This window comes from Molothrus aeneus, chromosome 1 (genome assembly GCF_037042795.1).
Source record: "Molothrus aeneus isolate 106 chromosome 1, BPBGC_Maene_1.0, whole genome shotgun sequence".
NCBI classification, from domain to species: Eukaryota; Metazoa; Chordata; class Aves; order Passeriformes; family Icteridae; genus Molothrus; species Molothrus aeneus.
The window spans coordinates 65,071,805-65,092,253 of NC_089646.1; the positions used below are offsets into that span (position 1 = coordinate 65,071,805).

General features: G+C 41.1%; 1 protein-coding gene across 8 annotated transcripts in view; it reads right to left on the reverse strand.

The window, feature by feature from the left end:
- PHACTR1 (phosphatase and actin regulator 1) overlaps positions 1-20,449 on the reverse strand; it is a 306,781-nt gene that overhangs the window by 130,524 nt on the left and 155,808 nt on the right. The window contains exon 1 of one of the 8 annotated variants that reach the window (XM_066558465.1): positions 17,479-17,731. The exons of 6 other annotated variants lie outside the window; for them this stretch is intronic. In XM_066558465.1, coding sequence (XP_066414562.1) covers positions 17,479-17,728 — 250 coding nt within the window. In that variant the 5' untranslated portion in view covers positions 17,729-17,731. Of the gene's footprint in view, positions 1-17,235; positions 17,394-17,478; positions 17,732-20,449 lie in introns of those variants that run through there. One more of the 8 variants, XM_066558483.1, reaches the window with a different exon arrangement.

Here is a 20,449-nt window from a genome sequence, read left to right on the forward strand (position 1 = left end):
CAAAAAAGCTGGTACTTGCAGGAATGGAAAGTAACCCAGACCTTGCACTCTTTTTCTATTTTTTTTTGTCTTCAAAGAGGAAAGCAGTCTCAGCCTGATCAATCTGCTGAACTGGGAGAGGGAACTGCTGTGTGCATTAGTACCTGTAGTCACATTGTGGAGATCTCATCTTGACACTGGTGCCACAAATGTGATCTTTACGGGTCACAGGCACTGCTGATACTCAGTGCTTGTGGGAACTTGTTCTGATTTTTTTCCAGGATATGAGAGATCTTTCTGAGACACAAAGAAATACTGGGACCTGCTCTTATGGCAAGAGGGTGATGCACTCCCCTCCCACTTTCTTATGTCCAAGCTGTCATTTCAGAGCTAGCAATGGGGAAACTAAACCTGAGAGTTTTTCATAGGCTGTTTGGCTGTGAGATAGCTCTCAATATTTTACTGTAGTTCTTAATAATTCTGAAGTTCATATAGACTTTATATAGAGCTTAAGCAAGACATAGGGTTTTAATGAAAAAACCCCACCACAAACTGAAGTACTTTGCATCCAAGTAATATAAAAAAAAGTACATAGTTGAAATAAATTACAAAGAAAAGAAGAGGCCAGGCCATCTTGAACCTGTTCTGTATGTTCTTATGATTTTCCCACATCTTTCAGTAGGGTGTTGATTTCCAGAAAGTCCAGCAAGAGACAACATAGCACTTGCCTATTTTCTGGATTTGAGAAGGCCAGCATGCAGATCAAAAGACCTCCCACAGATGAGATAACTTATGAAGTTTTCCTAGAGAATGACAGCCAGTTTTGTCATTTCCACACACTGTCTGGGAATCACTTAATCTATTAATGTTGCTGATATGTAATACCATAATATCCAGCTTCCATTTTAGAGAAAAAAACACTATTACAGCATTTGGGTACAAAGACCAATTTCATTGCTGAAGGCTGAAGCCCACCCATCCCACCGGTGGTCTTTAATATTACCTTCCTCACTGGTAATCACACTAAGTTTTCTCTTAGACCTTTTCTTAACACTCATTTTTCATAGTCAGACACACGATTATCTTAATCAAAAGGAAATTTACTTCACAAAGTTAGGTTTTAATTCTTCCTAGGAAGTTCCAGTGGCTACTTTTTGCTTTCTGTTACATTTACACAAATCTGTAGTAACAGGCTGAAAATTATCTTGGCCCTAAAGATGCAATTAACTAAATGTGTCATACTATTCAATGACAAGAACTCTATATAAATAAAACCCCTAACATAATACTACTAATTTCCAATCCACATCCAACCAACCTTTATTCTGCAGATTAAGTTTCCAACAAGCTCCTGTTGCAAGGTTTCTTTTAAACTTGCACCTCAAATATCCTTCACTTCAGACTGCATGGACCTTATTCTAGCAGCTTTGCTCAAACACAAGATGCAGACACACCATATGTCTTTTTGAAATGACAGGAAACCTGAAAAACTCCTCTAATTGCTGAGCACTTATGTCTACTTTTTACCCAAATGGGAACACTTTCAATTAAAAAACCACCTTGTTTTTGTTTCAGGAAAATGGTTTATTTTCTGCTCTTCCATTATCTTATGTTCAGTTGTTTCCCTTTAATTTCCTTTTGCACCTGGAATTAATTTCCATCAGCCTTGCCTTACTATGTGAATTACCCATTTAAACTTTTCCTAACTCCACAAAGGTCTGTTTTCCAATGAAAGACAAGGCATGTCATGCTGCAGTCTAAGCACAGTCTTGCCAAATGAGGATGATTACCTGTCTGGTGGAGAACAGCTCCCACTGGACATATGCATTTGCAGTGGCAGTGAGCTGGCACAGTGATTTTATGAGCCATGAAGAGCCTGTCAGCAGCTTTCCTCTGCATGCTAAGCAGCACTCACATTCCAAACCCCTGCCAATTATTCCTGGTCCTCAGGTGCAGCACTTCACACTGTGTCCATGAATGGAGTCTCTCATCTCTTAACCTTGCCTGTTTCAGCACAGGTACCACACCATGGTACAGCTCTACTCTCAGCTACAGTCTCTCTATCACAGTCTATTTATTTCTCTTGTTGGCACAGAAGTGCAGAGAACAGTTTTGGAAGTCTAATCCCTCTAGGACCCTGCTTTTGACTCATCCCCATTTTGACGTAAAATGTAAATTATTCATGCTGATTGCAATCTGAAAGCCACTTTTTTAACCTCTGCAAACTACACTGCACTGAATGCATCACTCTAAACATGTCTTTATGGATATGAATTCTCTCAAAACACCAGGTATTTTCTGTATCATAAGAGAGTACCTAAGATTTTCACTTGCAACAGAAGCACTTTATCATGTTATGTCACCAATAACTATATAATCTCTTCCTAAAAACCTGTAACTATAGAAAATAAGGATTTTTAGATTTCTTTGATATCAACTGTTTTCTGTATCCTTTATTTCTTTTACTACTCACTAGGTTTTCTGTCTTTTATGCATTTATTTAATATAGATTAAAGATTAAATAAAATAATCAGTACTGTAGCTCTTCACTGTCATGTTCCCAGACACTGGAGCTGACACCAAAGGTCTATCCTGGGCATCACACACAATGTCTGGAGGAGACTCAGCAGCTCCAAAATAAGACTCAGAGCAGTCACTATAAGTGGAACACATCCAAAAGCCAGCCAAGAGAAAAACAGGGCCAGCAAAAGCAGAAGAGACCTCACACTGTTCTCGGGGCTACAGTTCCACAGGTACCAGGAACTGCTCCAGTAAAAAACTTTAGCTTGAAAGGAAGGGATATTTTACCCTTCCTAATTGACAAGCAGGGAGGAGATGCACAGTTTGCACTTTTAAGAAAGCAGAGGAAGTAAGATGAGATGGAAGGACTTTTCTTTTAGAGCAGGCAGAGAACTTGGGAGAAAGGAGAATCATGGGGTCACTTTCATCTTCCCCTTGAAAAGGCTTAAGCCCACATCTCTGATTTTCCCAGGGAACATTACTACTACAGCCATACTACTACACTACTACAGTCATACCCAAACTTATCAATTAGAGTTAAGTCTCATCCATCACAGCTCAAGTTCTTCCTGAAAGCCAAAGCTAAGGGCAACAGAGAAGATGTCTTCCTTCCAGCAAATCTTTAACCCATTCAACAAGAAAAAAAAGAAATTGAAGCCCAGGTACCTTCAACTCCTAAATATATCCTGATGAAGAAACAGTGCACAAAATTTTTTCTTATGCTTGTTTCAGCTTGCTAGTGATTGAAACTCTCTTGAAGGAGCTGGTAATGATTACATTTTCATGGTTGGATTTCTCTCTTAAACCAGCCTGAATTACAAATTCTACTAAGCGGCAAAACACAAAGCAATCCAAGAAAAGGACTGAGTCCACAAAAGCCCATGGGTTTGTTGCTCACATTTTGCTAGGTTTCTCTTAGTGGGTGATAATTTTCCTAATTGCCATGTGGACAGAGGAAGACACAGTTGCTTACATAGCAGAGCACCTTGGCTTTACCAGTCTTCACTAGGAATCAGGGAAGTTCTCCACCCTTTTAAAAATAAACCACTAGTGCTGAAGGTTAGCTGTTTATTTTGAGAAATCCCAGAAAAAATATTTGAATCCTTCTAAATTTCTTAGGGGATTTCTGATGGACTAAACAATTTCTGATCTTTTTCTTTTGACATTACTGGAAGTAGCCATATCCAATATTTTATTTTACTAGAAATGTGTGCTATAGAAGGCATATATTTATATTTTTCAGAAACTTGAGAGAGGCATGTCCTCTTTTTAAAAGTAATCCTACTCAGAAAATGGCATTGCAAACATTAAACTTCCTAAATACAATGACACCATCTCACCACTATCACCATAAAGATAAAAAAATTGAGTTTTTAATTACTGCAATGGCTGGGAGAAGAGGAAAAAAACGCCTTATTAAGAGCTAGAAAGTTCAAACCGTTCCCTGTAAACTCTGCATTCCTTCCCTTAGGAAAAAGAAACACTGTTTCTGTTTAAAGAAGTTGATATGAAGTTGGCCAAGAGGAAAGGAGTAATTATACCAAATGGCACATTGATAATGAACCTAAATATGAGTTTTAAAACCTCCCTCAATAACAGCCTAGCAAAAAAAAAAAAAAAAGCAGTTTCATATGTTCTCTGAAAGGAGACAGTCTGTATCCATGTTCAGGAATTTACAATAAGTACTAAATACTTTTGCTTTGAGGGCAGCAGTACTGCTGAGTGCAGCAGTACCTCTGGTTATAATGAGAACTTTTTGTTTATTCGAATGACAGTTTAGTTTAGGCCCTTACAGTAGAGGCTTGAGTTTCAAAGATGAATACTCAAAGAGGACAAAAACATCCACAATTCCTTTAAGGTCATGAATAAAGCATGGTAATTTGTTGGCTAAAACACACTGACTTTTTCTGTGTGTTTTTCATAGCTATGATTTCACTTTTTTTCTACCATCTTTTTTAGCATAAAGTTCTAGGGTGTCTCATGGTTGCTGAGCTCTGCAGGATATTGCTCTTGCTCAATAGATTTATTGGAAAATCTCTGGTTCCTAAAAAGCTGCTGCTGCCTTGAAAAAAAAGGGTGGTGCCCATCAAGTAATCAAATTGGTATATCTGCCTAAGAAATGTTACAGTCAAAGGAAGGACCTATGTATATAGCTTCAAGTTCATGAATTATTCCAAATCCAGCACCCAGAAATAGCTCAAAAAATGAGAATGGGTTTAGATCAGAGCTAAGGAAAAAGATACTACAGGGAACCAAGAAAACACAATCACAGAAAAAGCTCTGAAATAAAGCTAGCAGAAAGAAATTAATGAAATCCTGATTGTAGCACAGTGAACGACAAAGGTCACAAGGAGTCAAATTACCCAAACCATCTAGTAACTGGTCAAAGCTGCTAAAGGGTCCTTTCCAGAATGCTAAAATTTACCTTAAAGAAATTGGCAGAGAAGACGTTAGGGCATGGTGTGTGACTGAGTGCTTTCCACTGTATTGATGGGAATGATGCCTTTCTGTGGTGTTGAGAGAGGAACCAGCGGCATGTTGTGAGCTGCAAATGGAAGCAGAGCATTCAGCAGCACACTGGGATGTGCCTATACAGAGTCACTTGGCCATGAATTTGGCAGCAAAGTTCATTTTCAACATCCTGAAGGTAAGTGTGATAGGCATCTGCACAATGGTTCATTTCAGCCCAGAAGGATGAAATTAAACCAAACCCTGACATTTCTTACAATTAAAACAAAGGGATCTCTTTTCACCCCTTCACTGATGGTACTCGACAAAGCAACAAACTGATGAAATCTCTTTTGCCTTCATGCTGAAAGTTTCCTTTCAAAATCATCAAGATTCTGCTACCAAGCAGATGATTTAAAAAAAAACCCAAAAACCACCAAACCAAAAAAACAAACCACAATAAGTACAACATAAGCCTTTCTGAGCATTTCTTGGCAATATAAACTGCCTTTTTCTATATAAGCTGTGGGGAACAGGTTCTCAATTTTAAGTACTGATCTCTTTTAGGAGAAGTATCTATATGACATCCTACAAGTATCACAAATTCCTTTCTGTCAAGTCAAATGTTATATGCTCTTCCAACTGAATTGGAGTATTTGCCCCACAAACCTAATGTTCAAAAATCTCTTTAGCTAAACAGCATTTTGTTTGAATTCACAAGTTAGAGACTATCTTGAACCATGAGATCTGGCTGAGCATACCAAGTTTTAGAAGGCTTATGGTGGTGTTCAGATTGAAAAATTTCTCAAGCATTTAGTTAAAGAGGGAGGAAACAAGAAACAAAACAGGTATGTGAATGCATAGGTACTAACACACAAACATATAAAAATGGAACCCGGTCTACATGCCATAATAATGCAAAAATCTGAACCAAATTAATCATAGCAAGTGAAGAACACCATTTGCTTGGTAAGCACAGAGAACAGGTGCACTAACTCAGAGCTGCTGAACTCTACAAGTAATGCCCATCTTTATATAGGTCTGTATTTTTTAAAAAAATCATTTATCTCACTGGGCCCAATGGCCAGAGAAAGCTGACAAAATTAAAAACAAATGAAAACAACCCTAAAGAAAAATCCCATAAAAAGTTTCCTTCTTGAGCCTCTATGCAATGCTAGCAGATGTATTAATGAACTGATGCCTGTCTTGCTGTTTAGTGAACTGCCTGTTCTGCCAACTTGAGATGAATAAGAGAAAGAAGCATCAGTTCACTGGAACTACATGATCTCCCTATTTTCTTTTAGGCTCATGGATTTCTCTGCTCAGCACGAGCACATTGAGTTCACAAGGAAAATGGCATTTGACTCAGATGACAAAAACGCATAGAAAAGCAAATGCACATCAGTAACTAGAGTCAAATAATGCAGGGAAAACGCTGTCCTTATTGAAATGAGACACACAAGAAAGAAAGAAGGAAACACCTCCCAAGTTCTAGCTTGCTAATGCATGTGACTTAGGGGGTGGACTTTGAAGGAGAGGAAGCTACACAGCTGAGCCTCATGAGTCCCTCCTTTCCGTACCATTTGGGTATCATGTCTAATTCTCTTCAAACACTGCTAGAGGAGCTCAAACTTGCCAACTACAGAGAGCAGTCAGTCAGAAACTGCTCTTCTCTATTCAAAAGCTGGAGCAGGCAGCACATTCTGTCTTAAGTGCCACAGCAGATCACTGGAAGACAACATCTCACTCTCATGACCATAAACCCACAGACAATTATTTTGGGGCTGTGAATATTAATGAAAGCTTTAATCATCTCACTCTTCTACTTTTCAACAGGGTGCAATTCAGATTCAAATAGTCAAAGTTCCACACAAGCCTCCACACCTGGCTTTCCCTTCAGGGCGAACCCAAATTTCAAAACTATTCATCCAATAAAACCCATGTGCTAGCATAAGGAAAACATCCTGTTTTGCTGGTGTATGGGAGGAGAGGGACGAGATCTTTCAAATTCTGGTTTCACTTCTGGTTCAAATAGTTTCCACCGTCTGTCTGTCCGTCCGTCCGTCCATGCACCTACACCCACATGTCTGTGCACCTACACTGCTGTTCTCTTCAGTCTGTGCATCAGAAATTTTATCAGTCTTGACATTTTTAGCAGCTTGGAAAGTAAAATGGGAAAGATAAGATTCTATAAAGCACTACAGCAGCATGACACACATACCCTTTATATGAGTTCAATTTCAGATGATACAGAAGAAATAACATTTCTATTTATTTTATTTATTTACTTATTTTACCAGAATTAAGGTTGATAGAATCACCATGTTAAAAATAACATTGGAGCTGCACACATACAGTTTCAGATGGCATCAGAAACACCAAAGTAACTGCAGCCAATGCATGGGGTAAAGAGAGATAAAGCTGGTGACATAATCCTTATGACATGGACTGCTGAGATTAGGAACCATGTCTACAGTCCATATGGATATGAATATATGGATCATCAATACTCTGGAGAAACTTGCTAATACATAGACTGTGGATGCAATAGACCACAGTGACGTTTCCAAGCCTGGCTCATTTGTCAGAATGTAGTTAATGAGTATTCTAATTATTTATCCTAAGATCTCCAATGCATTCAAGTCTGCTTACCAACATTTCCATCTGTTTATCTTGAATCTGTACTAAAAGGAACAACGAACACCAAGATAACACTAATTGTGTTGCAGCTGAACACCCCTTAGCCTACAATTGAAGAAAAAAAATAGCTATCAAAATTTCTAACAAAACTTAGATGTGGCAGCAGCTCTCTGACCACAGAGAGAAACAGACAACTTTTCCAGGCATTATTCTGGGAAAGGCTGTGAGAAGATCAGAGAAAAGAATGAGAAACAATTCTTATCTTAACTTGCTGCACCAGGAATTGTGAACATGTGGAATGTGTTACGGAGATTTGTTTACCAAAGGGTGGTTTCTTAATTAGCCAGTGGTGATGGTGTTTTGATTGGAGGACCAATTAGGTCCACCTGTAGTGAACTAGGGTATAAAAGTATGGGTTTCTTAATAAAAATGATCAGCCTTCTGTAAATGTCTTGAGAGTGTATATAACTTATTACCTGGCTGGGGACCCATTGTGCTGACACTTAGACTCCTGTTTCTTGCCATGACTTGATAGTCTCAGTATTTCCATCATTACACTTCTGTGCTTCCAGAAGATTTAAAATATCAGTAGTCTCTGTTTTTTTTTAACAGATGATCAACTTCTCTTAGGAGGTGAAATAAAAATCATTCTCTGCTACCTAAATCTCCCAAGATAAATTAAAAAATTGGATCCATTTTAATTTTATTCCCTGCAATTCTATAGCATGAAGCCATTAGACTAATGCCCTGAAAGATGTCATGCAAAAGATGACAGAGGGCAAGATCCCTCTCCTAAGTAGTGACAGGGGAGGGTGTCTACTGAACTGCAGCACTAAACCTGTCATCCTAGCCTTGGGCTGCACAGCTCAGGGCAGGAGGAAGGAAAAGGAAGATTTGAAGTACATCTTACATCCTTTTCAAAATGACCCAATCAATACATACGCTGGGCTCTCCCTGCACAAGAGGCTGTACATCCTAAATTGCAACCCTTGGGATTTGGAGATTCAGTAAGTCATGGACACTGAACACTTTTGGTTAGGGCAAAGAAATGGGCACAGTAATAACAAAGTTACACAAACCAAGGGTTTGGAGCTTGCAGGTCTCACCCCAGTTTACGTCCTGACTAGCACACTCTAAATCATAAATATGCAGAAACCTGCCCTCCTCTTCTCCTTGGACATTTTGGACACAATTTTATTTTTGGGGAAGGGCGGGGAGTGTCGGGGAAAGCTGGGGACATGTTTGTCTTTTATTCCTGAGTCATATCTTCAGACCTCAAAAATTTCCACTGTCTATGCAGAGAAAATATGCAGAGGCTGTCAGTCAGGTCTGGCCATCTCTCATTTGTGGTTTCTCTCACTTGGGATGCAGAGCTTCCTTTCAGGGAGGAACACTGCTTGTCCATGACAGCTCTTTCAACAGCACAGCTTAATGTTGGCTACGGGCACTGTGATTTTGGGCATGTTTCAGGCAGGGTAGCCTGCACATTACCAAGCTAAAATGCTATGTCTAGTGGTTCCAAAGAAGCTGCAGCAGGTGATTTTATGGTGGCCAATTTTTATCTTTGATTTATATGACGCCAAGTGCTCATTGTTTCTCAGAGCAACAGAAATAACTCATCATTTGAATCTAAGAGTCTCATCCAAAGGCAAAGGCTCTGCTAGATTTGCCTCATATTCAGTAAGTTCGACCCAAAGCCAGAAAAGTCAGCGAGAGATGACAGTGACATGATTAAACATTATCTTATTCCTCTCCACCCAATCCTTTCTGAGACAAGGAGACTAGAAGCAACAGACCAGTGAAGATTCATGTCACTTCACAAAAGCAAAAAACCAGCAAGAGGACAGTTTTCCACCTCACAGGGATGGCAAGAACATAATTATTTTCTGAGAAGTGTGCAAATCAAAGTCACAAAGGAGAAACAGGGCCTCCAAGTGTGTCCCAACTTCACCCCTTTGCAGCTTTGCTGCATTCATTTAGATAATGGCAAACATCACAGTACCCTCCAGTTTTTAAGAAAGCCACTGAAACACGCAGACAAAGCTGGCTTAACCACTGCACACTCTGATGCTGCCCTTCAGTTATATCAGTCCCCTGATGCTGGGGTTTGGCTAATGGATTTGGGATGGTGTGTGAGACCTGGTGTGATCCACTAAAGAGATTACAAATATATCCAATTAATCTTAGACATCCTGGCAGACTATTAGCAAGATGGTACTGCAGATACTTATACTGTGCTCTTGAAATTAGATTCTGGCTAATTGTGGGCTGAGTAAGGTGTCAACAACAGGAAGTCAAATTTGGTATTGTCTGATTACAAACAAGAAGATCTTAGAGGATACAAAGGAATAGCTACGCATTTACTACCAGTCACTGAAATAGATCAAGAAACAAAATCATACAATACAAAACTGATGTAGAAAGCCTACCTCCTCTGCTGAGGGAGCAGAAATGAATAAAATGTCATAAATACAACAGTATACTCAAAGGATAGATTTTGCTCATCAGTCAAGGAGCCCATAAATGAACTCTTCTGCTTTTAATGATATCACATATAAAGAAAAGCCAAAAAAACCCAAAAACGAGAAGAAAGGAGGGGACATCACATGGCAGAATACTGAGTCTTCTGATCTCTTCTCCCCATACCCAGTATTTCTCTGCTGTTTAGCTTTGACAGGCAGTGACAGTATTAATGAATAAAATTTCAATAATGGTTGGAAAGTGAAGTACTTTCATCTATCTCATTTTCTTCTAAAGAATTGCAAGTTTCAAAAAACTAAGAAGCCAAATGAGCAAATCACTCTGTAATAGAAACATCTTTAAGCAAGTAAGAGAATAAGAAAAGAAAAACACAGAAATGGAATCCAGCTGCCCACCTGGGCAGGGACCAAAGAATAGAATAGGACATAGGGGTGGTGGAACTAAAAAAAAGGCACAGAAAGCCAAACTTATTCAGCCAGCTTGATACTAGGTTTGAAGTGCTCTGGTAATTACAGCATGCAACAAGAACATGCCCCTCCATGATCTATGCCACATCCACATCTTGTCCCTTTTTTACAAATTGCTCCATACTGTACACATGGAAAATCTGTGGCCTTTTATGGTTTATCAAATAGTTCTGTATTATATTTCTGATGTACGTAACCTGATACAGAAGAATCAAAACCAGGCATATTAATTAGGATGGCAACAAATACTCTGAGCATATCATTACTGGTAAATACAGGAAAACCACTGTATTGCTCTCATCATACTTGATGGCATTTTTAATTGCTTTTTTGAAATTCCCACAAGAAAATTATTTCTTTGTGTGTGTGTTTGGTGTTGCCCCAATCTTTGCATTTAAGAAGCTTACATATACCAAGACTACAAACTTGGTTCTCAGACAGAAAGCAGGATGGTAAAATGCTATCAAAAGATGACAACTTACAGCATTGGAAAGGGGAGAAAACAACAAAAGGAGACAGAAGTGAAACAGACAAGCTATCTGCTCTCTGAAGACCCAAAGAATCGAGGTATTCTCTTATCCATGTCATTATGTCAGCAATGTGCAATAAAAATGAGGGGGTGCTGAGCCATCGTGACCAATTCCAGCATCTTTGTTGGTTTTGTTCCTAAAAGTCCTCAAATCAATGACAAAGACATACAGAGTTCCCAGAAAAGGTGGCAAACATTTCCCCCATAAGGACACAGGAGTTTTCACTGGAAAACAAAGAACTTAGTCATCTGGTTGCATAAGCTTGACCCAATCTTGTGTACACTTTTTCTCCTCATACTATCTAATTTACCAAAGTGAAGAACTTGCTTACTAACTATATTTTTCTTACAGTTTCTGTTAATAATGTAAATTATATTGCAATTTTGGACAAGACATCTTTCAGGGCACTTCAAAGTAAGCCTGGAGCTCTGCTGGGTGACAGCCCATGCAAACTTGGGCCGTGAATTTGCTATTGCCAGGACAGTGTCACCTGGAATGGTACACAACTGGCTTGTTTTGGGGCCAGCAGCTTTTGCTACAGGCTGGTTTAACAGCATGAAAGTTAGAGATGCATGTGAGCAGTTAATGACCTGCTCCAGGCTTCATGATATTTCTTCAGGTTTATTTTGGGACATAAATGTCACTTCCTCTCTTCCCCCATCTCTTTTCTTCAGCTGCAGACTAGCCAACTGAAAGAACTGCCAGTGTTTAAGGAAAATCTCACATTTCACGGGTCAGCCACTCACATTTGCTAGTCTTGGCAAATGTGTAAGCCAAAGGTACAGCCTCTTACAGCCTAAATGGACCTTTTTGTTCCTCTTCTCTTCCTCCCCACTGTTCTCCCTGCTTGCAGGCCATGGCTATCTGCAGCAGCACTAACAGATCCCTGTTAGCCTCTGATTTCAGGTCAAACCTACAGGTTATTGATGAGTTTTTGTTAGTCCCCAAAGTGAAAAACAAAGTGACGGAAGCAGAGCACTGGGACTTTGCCCCCTCCACTCCTTGGTAAAGGAAAGGTAAAGCATCATGTCCTGGCAGCCATGGGCTTTTGCTGTCTGGAAGTTACAATCAGTAGGCATCACACCTTCCTCCTAGAAGGCACATTTATTCCCATCCTGCCAAACACCCAGGGCTTGTATCTTCCAGAGCAGAAAGTAATGCTGGTGGAAACAAAGTGGGCCACCCAGCTTACCAGCAACCTGTTGGGATGTGGACCATCTCTGCTTGATCTCATCAACTTTCTCTAACATAGCACCATATTCGCCCAAATCAAATACTACAGAGTTCAACTGACAAAAACAAACTGATTTGGTTCTATGATCTGTTTGAAACATATTTCACTCAGCAATGAAGCCCATGCCTTTCCCTCTCTGCCTCTTTCTTTAGGGTAACTATCCCTCAGGGACTAAAGACACACATTGCATAATTGTATTAGCTGTCCAAACCTCAAACATGTTTTTCAGCTTCCCACGCGTCACAACAGGACCAGGTACACTGGTTTTTTACCTACTTTTCTATTCTATGTAGTCTAATTTTTTTACTCCAAAATATTTTATGATTTTTGACAGGTACCACTGTAAAAGACTGCGATGCCTCATAACAACATACTTTGCTCACTCTGCAGATGGTAATGGAAAAGCAGTTACTGTCTGAAATTATGTGAGAATTAGTGAAGTAAAACTTATTTCTATAAGTAAAACTTATTTCTTTTGCATGGCTTACAGTTTGTGTGGAAGCTAACTATTTAATTTAGTAATTACTTTTGTGGGAAGCAATACAATCACCTCAGAGACAATCTCTCAATCTCTTAAGTGATGCTAAAGTAAATGTTCTAAAAGTTCCCCGTTAAAAGAAATAAGTCTTCAGTTCCAGGTGGGAATCACACATGCATACACACACACGCACATGCACAAGCCCCCATACAAAACCCTCCCCTTTCTATTTGGAAAAGATATTTATGTGGAAGCTCTAGAGGATGGGCAGTGTCAGAAAAACAAGTGTCAGAATTCCTATAGCAACAGTATCTCAGTCCACCCTGATTTTCATGCATATATAAGATTTTAGAATAATTTCTGCTTAAATAGCAAAACTATGAAGTATAGGAGCACATAATAAATAGACTGACTATCAGGTCTGAATGAAACCTTTTGGGTATGTTCATTCTTAGTATTATTTGTACTTCCACTACACTTGAACCCAAAGACCCTAAAAAGCTTGAGCCCCACAGTTCTTGGAACTAGGAATGCAAATGGCAAGAGACAGTCCTTTCCTCCCTCTCCCCACTAAAGGACTCATAATCTATTTATAGACCAGCAGCAAGTGGAAGGAAATCCCACTAACTCCATTTTACAGACAAGGAGCTTGGGTACATAGTGATATATGATGGACATGCCTGAAGTTGCCCAGAGATACTCTACAAAGAACCCTTGAGCTGAGAACCCTAATTTGTCAGTGATAAAAAACCACTTTGCTCTGTGAATTCCTTCTCTTCCAATGTGCTCTTAAGTTAACTTCTTCCAACTTAAGTTTTCATGTCAGATCCTCCGCATAAAAACTGAAAGTATCTCACTTCAATTGTTCCACTCACTCGGTTAGGTAATCTCTGGGTGTCATTGAAGTCTTTACTGTTCTTTCTAGCCATACTGAAGTAGAGATCTGTCTAAAGCATGTTCCAGAGCCAGGCTTAGAACTCAGTAGGACACTGAGATTTGCAGTCAGTTTTCAGTATAAAATAAATAAAAACCAGCCAAGCCTCTTCCTTTACTTGTTTCTCGGACTACTGTTGTTCATCAATGTCATCTGCTATGACCCAGCACTATCACAGCCCTCACAGAGACCACCAAAATCAGCACACTGAGAAGTGCTCTGTACATACCAGATGCTTAACATTGTGGCATGCCTTGATCTCTTGTATTTCTAGCTCCTTCTACCCTACGAGATTATCAGTCACTTCTCCATATTTACATTCGGAAAACATTTTCATTCCTCTTCATGGTTCTGGAGCAACCTGTGTTGTCTCCTCAATTCTTGCTTGTTTTTTCTTGGGACTTTTGCACCTCTTCTCCATTCTGCTTCTCCCAACATCTCCCTCACAGCCCTTAGCATTCAGAGCTCAGCCCTGATTGCTCCTGTATTCCTGGAGGTGACTCATATCTCTCTTCACTTGACCTCTCCCTCTCTGTTCAGTCCACCATGTCTGATTGCCTCTCTGGCATACTGTCCTGAATATCTCATTCTTCACTCATGTACAGTTTCACCACTCCATTTTCAACACCCTTTCTGTTATTCTATCACCCAACCTTTCAGTATTGCTGCTTTTATAGACCTCTGTCATTGTTTTCTATTTTGCAACTAAATTAGCATTAAATATATCCATTCTTTTCGGTCCAATGGTTAAAACATCTCCCATGTTCATTTTATTACTGTAGCCTCCTGCTTCTCTTTGAGCTCCTCACTTCTTATTTTTTACCTCATCAAAATGCTGCATCCACACCAACTCCTTTTACCTCTATGTCAGTGTGCCCATCTGCATTGCCAAATTCCTTCACCAGCTTCTCTCCAAATTACATGACCTCCCTTCCAAGATATCATACAACTCAGTACCTGCTTCCATATTTTCCTTCACTTTCATTGCTATCTCTTTTAGTATTCTCCTGGTCGTGACTTTTGCTAGATTAGCTGGTGGTATCTGAAGGATTTCCCTCAGTTTCAGCATAAATTTTCCTTCTAGAGTAGTAGAACAATGAAAATATAGAGTAAGACAATGACTAGAATCCAGGACTCATAACTGGATTTGGAGGATCCTTCAGCATTAAATCAGTGTGTCCAACAATGCCTATGCCATAGGGACTGAATACTGGTCTTTTTGTACACGGTTCAAACAAATACAATAGCTGCTCAGATCACAGGATTCACACAGGACATTTGGCTACACTAGAGCAGCTATAGACCTGCAAGACATTGTAAAAATTATACATAATTTGAATAGGAGGATGGGGGTGCTCACATTGCAAAGTGCTGTGCATTTCCCTTACAAAAGGTAGTAAGCGGTCCCCTTTCTAAGTGCTCTTTAGACTGTGCAACTGTGAGGATGCATGGACATCTTGAGATCCCGACAGGTTTCTCTGTATCTGAGCTAGTCACAGATTTTTACTTGATCTGTCTGAAATGATCATTGTGTAATTTCAATTCATTTTATCATCCTTTCCCTCCAAACACCAAAAGGTCCAGAGTCGGTATTCACCAGAAAAACAAAAAAACAACAAAACCCTGGTAGTTTTCAATGCTAAAAAATGTGTCAGAGTCAAATCAGTGAGTGTCCCCAGGCAACATAGCTGGGACTACAGTTTCTTTACTTTCTGAAAGAAACTTATAGTTGTGCATGCTGTGGGAAAGAAAAGATTAAGGCTGTACTGGTATTAGTTACTTTTTAAACTATGATCTTAAAAGTAATTTACATGATGCAGAATGAAATCCTACCCCACAGAAAGAGGGAGCAAAACCAGACTGATGACACGCTCTGGAAGCCTGCTGGCTGCGAGCCTCTCTGCTCTATTCTTTGCCTCTCTAGGGCTACTAGATTATCTCCTGCCAAGAGGCATAGCCTGCCCTCGGAGTATGTAATGGTTTGAAGCTAAATAACCAAACATAGAAAAGGAAGAAAACCCCTAAAATACAAACCTATTAGTCTGCTAAGAGGTACAAGTAACTGGAGTTATACATTCATATGCATCTGTGTGTACACGTGTGCCTTAAAAGGGAGGAACGCATATTCTTTTCTTAATGTGCTAAGATTTCAAGAACAGGGTTTCAAAAAAACCTCAGCAAAAGATGTTGATGCAATTGAGTTTTAGGTCAATTCAATTAAACTAGGAAAGCATATTTTTATAAATGGCTTCATTTGCTTTTAAGGATAAATAAACTACACTAGTAGTGTAAAGTAAATACTACTGCTGGACAAAGCACTTTCTTTAATATCTGTGGGACTTGCTGTCAGTAGCAGCACATAACAGGAAAGGAAACACTCAACAATTTACATAGCATTCATCAGATTCTTCCCTCAGCTGTAGTGGCATAAGCAGAAAGAGTGCTTAACCCACTGTGGGTTTCCAGGCTTCTCAGGCTATCTTCTCCCTATTCACCAAAAGCAATTCTGTTCAGCTTTAGCTGCTTTTTAATCAAAGAAATTATAATGACATTAGCAGGATGCTTATTCTGAAGAGACATTAGCAAATGCACGGTTACTTTGTTAAACTGCAGACCTGTGGTTGAAAAAGAACCACGAGTTCCCAAATAATATTTTGTTCTTTTGTACAGAGCAAATGAAAGTAGAGTTGGTTAATTAAAATATTATTAATAATAGTAATAATACTAACCTTAATGTCAAAAGCTGAAAAGTGGAGTGCCAACAACTACTAAGAACCTCAGCTCAGAAAACGCTAACAATTTCAAATTCACATTTATCATCAAAAAAAGTCTTTCCCTGACCTTCAGAAAATGAAATCTGTATACCACATCAGTTAATAGGGTGCTTTCAGTTAAGTCGAGTGCCTTCAGTCCTAAGTAACACGCAAATCCACACAGCAAAGCAAAGTAATACAACACTGAACAAGAATGTGGGGTAACATCTGTGAGGCTATTTTTTGCCTGAATGCTTGTATGCTGCTCCTAGTTCTCAGCTTCTCCTAATAGCTTACTTCGGCAAAATCCAGAGAATTTGTCATTGTTGCCTTCAAATATTTGCATTCCTAGAAACATAAAAAGCATATACTTACCTGTAGCAACACCTGTGATTGATTACACCGTCACTCTCTGAATACCCTCTAGAGGTTTTGTTCAGTCCCAAAAGGAGAGGAGGAAGGGATAAGAACAGTTGTCTGAAGAGCACTGTATTAATTCCAATAAAAATACAATTTCCCCCATGCATTTGACAGCACGATGAAAATCACACTAGTGGTATTCCTGATAAACCAGATCTTCCAGATACTCGGTTGAGTCAAGCAAACTCTATTGCAGCACGACAAGGAAAAAGTTGATATATCAAGGCAAAAAACCCCCTGATCTAAAATTCATAGGAATGGGAACAAAACACAATCAATACAAACAGCAATTTCTATAGCAACTGGGGAGAAAAGGGAATGGGAAGAAAGGAGAAGAGTTGGTGCCTTAACTGTTAGCACAAAGCTTCTGTGGCAAATGAAGGGACCCGTCCCTTTTGGCATCTCCCTGATCGACAGGCTGAATCAATGCCCAGCGTATTCCTCCCGCGCCTCCTTTCCTCTTTCCCTGGGATCTGTGGAGGAGCAAGCCGAGCATCCCAGGCTCCGACGGGAGCGCACACATGTCCGCGCACCCCCAAGCAAGCACAGGCGCTCCCTGCCTCGCTCCTACACCCACAGGATCTCGGCACTCACCGTCACGGGCTTCCTCCCCGCGACTGCAGTTGCTGCAAATGTGTTTGATCTCCTTGCCTATGTGATACTGTATCACAAACGAGACGTTGTTAGTGGTGCTGGTGGGCTCCTTCAGGGGCTTCATCCTCACTAGATAGAAAGCTTTCTTTTTAGGTTTCTCTCCACTCATGTCCGAAACCGAGCCCTGCCTGCAGGCAGCAGAAGGAAAAGCCAGCATCCCAGGCTGCCTGGCGTGCGTGCAATCCGCCATCCGCTCCCGCTCGCCTCGGTGTTTAGCTGCCACACACAACAGGGATGACGGGGAGGGCTGGGGGAGAGGGGGAGGCGGGAGGCAGAGCAGGCAGAAGCGCTGCCTGAGCCTTGCTGCCTGCCCTCCGCGACCCCGCTCCTTAACCAATCCCCCGGGCAGGGCTGGAGGATGCTCAGCGTGTCCCCGCTCCGAGCCTTTCCGTAAGCCGCGGGAGCCGGACAGATTTGGCGGCACGGCGGAGCCTGGCACACCTTTGGCTACCTTGCTGCCTGCGAACACCCAGGAGGCAGAGCCTCCCTTGGCTTTCCGCTCCTGCTGCATCCCCTTCTCCCACGCCTTCCCCCATCCCCGAGCGCCCCGGGCCGCGGCCCTGCGGGATGGCGGGCACAGCCCGGCTCTGCCAGCGCCGCCGTCCTCCGGCCTGAGAACACGGCAAGAGGGCCGGCAGCCAGCCCGTCCCACGGAATTAATGATGTACACACAAAGAACTGTCCGGCAGCGGACTGCAAACCTTCCTCCCCGGCTTTCCATCATCTCCGGCTGCAGCTCAAGGGGGCACAGGGGCACTCCGCTTCAGCTGCCCCAGCAAAACCAAACCACACCCGCTTTTCATTCCTGATTTTTTTCCCCCTTTGCTTCTTATAAAAGCCAGATAAGGTGCTTGGTCCGGCTCGTGCAGGGCTTAAGAGGGCGGCCACAGACAATGGCTGGCACCACCTGGTGACTTCGGCCCAAGAGCCCCTGCAGGGGCATTGCTCTTCAGCCGCAAAGGCTGAGCCACACTTTGTGACTGCTTATCTAGGCGGTGAACTTCTTTGTCTCCCTTGCCTCCTGCCCATAGTTGCAGCTGCTCCAGAGAACAGCCTAATCATTCCAGGCTGCCTGTATTTCCAAAACTCCCCCTGCCTGAAAGGGATTATAATCCCTGGCCAGACACGTCAATCCCTTACTGTCCAGCTGCCCCCAAAATGCTGTGTGTTTTCATGGCCTGGTAAACAACCCAAGCTGCCCAACCTGCCGAAGCAGCAGCTCAGGACAGTGCCTGTGATATACAGATTTAGAGGAGTGGCAGTGAAGATGCTTGCTTCTTGCAGGTTCTGGGAAGGAAAGACTGAAGAAGAGATGATAACCTCAGCTATTCTGGCTGCTATTACAGGAATATGAGTGCTGGTTCTTTAAATGTTCAGCAAGCTATCAGTTTGGCAGGCAGAGAGAGTGCAATTGGGGCAGATGAAATACGGCAAAGAATTCTCCTTATTTTTAGCCAAAGGCCTCTCTCACTGTTAGAAGAAATCCACTCATTCTGCAATTCTTTATCATTTCCACATATTGTTGCCCCATGTTTTACTGCAACATGAGGAAAAAACAACCTTGATACTCTTAAACTACATATGAAACAGTCAGTGAGACGTTTGCCTAAAGAAAACAGAGCAAAAACTCAATTCAGTGCCATGGTTTTCCATTTTCTGAAGTTCACGCACATGCACGCACACACACACACACACAGAGGCACACAGAAGATGCATACAATGAAATTGCTGACCTACTTGCTCTGCATCATTCTGATGCAGATCTGACTTCTCACCTGGCACTCCTGGGAGTTGAAACCAAATGCAAGGCTTTACTTTTCTCAGCAGAGTTTACAAATCAGCCTCGGTGCTATCAGATCTCCCAGAAATACAGACGGAAGCAGGCATTCAGCAGAATTATGCTGGTCATCAAGCCACATAAGGATCCTACACACTGGGCTATGTATGTGGGTTTATGCTGAATAGAGTTGGCCACCTCAGGTGATGTATTGCCCCAAAGGACTTGATTTTGCATGTGTTGCTCATTTAAAATTCCTGCCCACTTCCTATAAGTGGTAGGAGAACAAGGAATGCACAATTATTCAGGAATAAGCAGGTGAATTCACCAAATGTGTGTAGTGTGTAGTTCTGAATTAATGCACTGAAAAGCCATCCCTTTGAAGGCCTGATGCTGAGATGCTGTTTGCTATGATACACATTTGGAAAGTAAAGGCTGAGAAGAGTTTGATTCCCCCAGCAGTCAGACAGCAGTTCAGACACTTGCAGTGGAATTCCCTCTAACTTATTCACTGCCTTTGAGAACACCTTCAGTTTGGTTGTGATCCAGAAAATAATTAGGTGAGTGGAAGACATGATCATAATTCACCTTCTGAACTTGCTTAGAGTTCACACTGTCACTGGTACTCAGTACTGCTGCACTATGGAAATGGGTCAGGAGAGGATAGCACATTCAAATGACAGCTTCCCTGAATCTGGAAGATATGAGTGTTAATGAAATGCAAGGTGGACTCAAAACTGGAATATCATATCTGTTGTCTCGGGGCAGTTTTGGGGTGTTGTGCCTCACCTGTCTTAAGAAAGAAAACTAGAGTCATACATTCAGCAGAGCTGGTCTTGTAAGGCAAATGGTCTTGTAGTTCAGGAATTAGGGAAGACTTAGAACATGAAAAACTGGGTCAAATCATCAGTCTTTTGCAACCTCCCTCTATGACCTCAGACAATTTATTTACAACCTCTTGGTATCTCAGCTCCTTGCCTAAAGAATAGTGATGTTGATGTTTCTGTTTTTCAGACAAATTTTATGAAATTATAATCTAAAGTTCTCAGAAGGTGTTTGTATATCACAGAGGGAATATCAACAGACTTTTCAAATTTACTGAGAGAGAGTGGTTTACTGTTTATAGCAAAATGA